The sequence below is a fragment of the Salvia hispanica genome, chromosome 4 (assembly GCF_029641045.1).
Source record: "Salvia hispanica isolate PSC_SH4W2 chromosome 4, Shi_PSC_v1, whole genome shotgun sequence".
Taxonomy (NCBI): Eukaryota; Viridiplantae; Streptophyta; class Magnoliopsida; order Lamiales; family Lamiaceae; genus Salvia; species Salvia hispanica.
The window spans coordinates 42,215,375-42,218,318 of NC_142695.1; the positions used below are offsets into that span (position 1 = coordinate 42,215,375).

The 2,944-nt window shown below is 33.4% G+C and overlaps 1 protein-coding gene across 1 annotated transcript; it reads right to left on the reverse strand.

Annotated features, from left to right (window-relative positions):
• Nucleotides 1–337: 337 nt before the first annotated feature.
• Nucleotides 338–2,588, reverse strand: LOC125200166 (protein translation factor SUI1 homolog 2). The gene is made up of 5 exons (XM_048097900.2): nt 2,445–2,588; nt 1,289–1,395; nt 866–1,071; nt 741–794; nt 338–591 (listed from the first exon to the last, which is right to left on the reverse strand). Exons 2-5 carry the CDS (start codon nt 1,323–1,325, stop codon nt 547–549), a joined length of 342 nt encoding a protein of 113 aa, XP_047953857.1. The 5' UTR covers nt 1,326–1,395; nt 2,445–2,588; the 3' UTR covers nt 338–546.
• Between the last annotated feature and the right edge of the window lie 356 nt (nt 2,589–2,944).

Sequence of the window (2,944 nt, forward strand, 5' to 3'; positions counted from 1 at the left end):
CAGAAAGAAGAAAGTTTTCAAGAAAGTTTATTATTTTGTAGGATGGGATGGACTAAAAAAAAGAGTGCATATTGATGAAATATTTAGTTTTAAAAGAAAAAACAATAGCCATTCGAACCTTAAAATATATATATATTTCACATTTCTAAACTAAATGGGGTACATTATATGTTCAAATAAAGACACACCATTTGGGATTATGAGTGGACTAATTATCCCAAGTTAGTAAAAACTAACGGCTGTATCACTTTATCTAAAAAAAATCAAGTATAAAAACAATCTTCAATGTCAAAAGACTTGAACATAACACAACAGAATAAAGGAAGCTGAACCGATAGAAACAGGAAAAGAAATGAAGAATATGCTATTCAAAAAGACAATGCATTTGTTCCTTTAATCCATAAGCAATCGGAAAAGTTAATTCAACACAACACATGACACTTATAACGTAACAACGACTATATAAAGAAGTTGAGCATACAACAAAGTTCACTTATAAAACTTCACATATCATAATAGGTCATAAGGATGGATGGACGCTGCAGCTTAGAAACCATGAATCTTGATATAGTCCTTCTTCACAATTCCAGCCTGCAATCCAAACCAATCACTACATTAATACACAATTCAAATATACAAAGATTTTCACAAGTAGTACTTATATGACACAAGATCCAGTTTTACTTCAAGATAACATGCTCACATCACATCTAATCACAAGAGAGATATAAGGTAATAACCTGAACAAGAAAAGTAGAGACGTTCTTTCGCTGATCACCTTGGAGTTGAATAACCTGTACAAAGAAAAAAGGTCAGTTTCGACATGTAATGAAGGTGAAGGTCAAGCGTAAACCTTAGCACAGACCTGGCCTAGTTCTGGATCCTGGACAACAGTTCCATTGCAGCAAAACTCCTTCTTAAGATCCTTCAAGATTTTGTTGTAGCTAAACTCCTTCTTCAATCCCTGCACAGTTGTCAGGCTTTTCCGACCATTCCGCTGCTGTACTCGAATGTGTACGTAATCCTTTGACCCAGTGCTAGAGTTATCAGCATTTGCATCAGTAAAAGGATCTGTGTTAACAAAACCAAGTCAGTCAATGGGGCACAAAGGGAAGATTGGCTTCCAATCACTTTGGCTCATACAAAGAATCCAAGATATGCCAATTTTTCAGTATACTGTTAAACCATAAGCATTACCACAAATTCAACCACTGTATAGAAAACCTTTCCATATATGAACTGAAGAAAAACTTGCTCAAAGAATCAATAATACAAAAGATGAGCATACCAAAAGTAGTGGGAATCTGGATATCAAGATCAGACATGAAACTTGGTTGATGCAGCAAACGTGACACAGAGAACAAGATTTGAGTAACTGGATTGGAATGATCAGACCTGTAAGCAATAAAAAAATACTGATGATATAATTTTATAAGCATGTCAAAGCCGATTATAAGTTATAGTAACATATTTGTTAGATTTTTCCACAAAACAAGAAATTAAAATGTGAATACCGATGCATTAATTTTATAACAATATAGTTCACCATGAAATAGCATATTTCAGTATAATACATGCTCTTCAGAGGCATATCAGAAAGAAAACTCTCACTCTCACTCTCACTCTACCTATAAAGTGATCTGATTCAGAATTTTTAGTGAAACAAGTAGCAAGAGCATGCAGCATGAGACCCAAGCATTATTCTTTCAACAACATCAACATGCTGGAAACCAGGCAAGGTAGGGCAATCTTATGCAACAATCAAACCTCAAATACGAACTACAGATATTACATCCAAGTCATTTACACATGAACCCAAAAGAAAACTGGAAGGAATTACGATAATACCCAAGCAGATCACTAAAGAATTAGCCTTCAGATTTTAGTCGAACATACTATTTTTTATGGGTTTTCACGAACAGAGCAATAATTCAACGGATAAGATTGCAATAAAAGATCGACCTAAACACTGATGCCAGGAAAGGCATAAATCTGATGAAATTCTAAAAATTTAACATATGGAGTAGATAAATTTCATAATGAAATTCTTGATAATTAAAGGTTTTCTCAAGAATAGATAAAGGCTCAACAATAAAAGACGATGGATTGGAACAAATATCAATCTTTATACAATCAATTGCTACCCTAAACCCTAATTCCAAGAAAAGCACAAATTTGATAAATTCTTGAAATTTACCGAAAAGGAAAACCCTAAATACTATCTGGAATAAATAATAAAGCAACTCGCTGTGACGGTGTTTAATCAAAAATCAGCAGAAAAATCAAGCTCTGCGGTCGTCTACAAACCGAAAAATTAATCGGATAAATAGGGGGGGAAAGAAAAAGAAACCAAAAGGCCGCATCTTTAGAATCAATAGAGAATTAGCAATCGACAGATCCAACATATACCGGAGATAGAGTGATGAACGGGGGCGAAGAAATACCTGATCTGATTGAGAAGAGAGAGAAGGTAGTGGGTGATTATGAATACAGAGAAAGCTAATCAGTGAAAATTGAAGTCTTATGCGTCTTTTATAGCAGACTCCAGAAGAAGTCGCGTTTGGATATCAATATATATATTCCGCTTAAAATCTTCGCAAGATATATCAATAAAAAATAGGGTGTTGCTAATATAATAAATACTGAATTCGATTAGGAATTGCTTGAATTCGTTTTTAAGTACTACTCTTTCCATCCAAAATTTTAAAAAGTTAATAAAATATGAGCCCAATTTTATATATTAATTGATAATAAAATATAAATATAATAAATTAGTGAAAAGTAGAATTCACTTGCTAAGAGCATCTTCAATAGGAATATTTACAATAAAATATAAATATAATAAATTAGTGAAAAGTAGAATTCACTTGCTAAGAGCATCTCCAATGGGACGGATGTACTGTCGCCCTTCCCGATGAACTTCCCAAAAACATATCTTGTCACG

What these genes read in the sequence shown, in the direction of transcription:
- LOC125200166 (XM_048097900.2), bottom strand. Translation starts at nt 1,325, where the DNA reads ATGTCTGATCTTGATATCCAGATTCCCACTACTTTTG. An exon ending in CCAGATTCCCACTACTTTTG is followed by an intron (nt 1,072 to 1,288) that starts GTATGCTCATCT and finishes TTGTTAACACAG; the next exon opens with ATCCTTTTACTGATGCAAAT. An exon ending in TCTCTACTTTTCTTGTTCAG is followed by an intron (nt 592 to 740) that starts GTTATTACCTTA and finishes TTTGGATTGCAG; the next exon opens with GCTGGAATTGTGAAGAAGGA.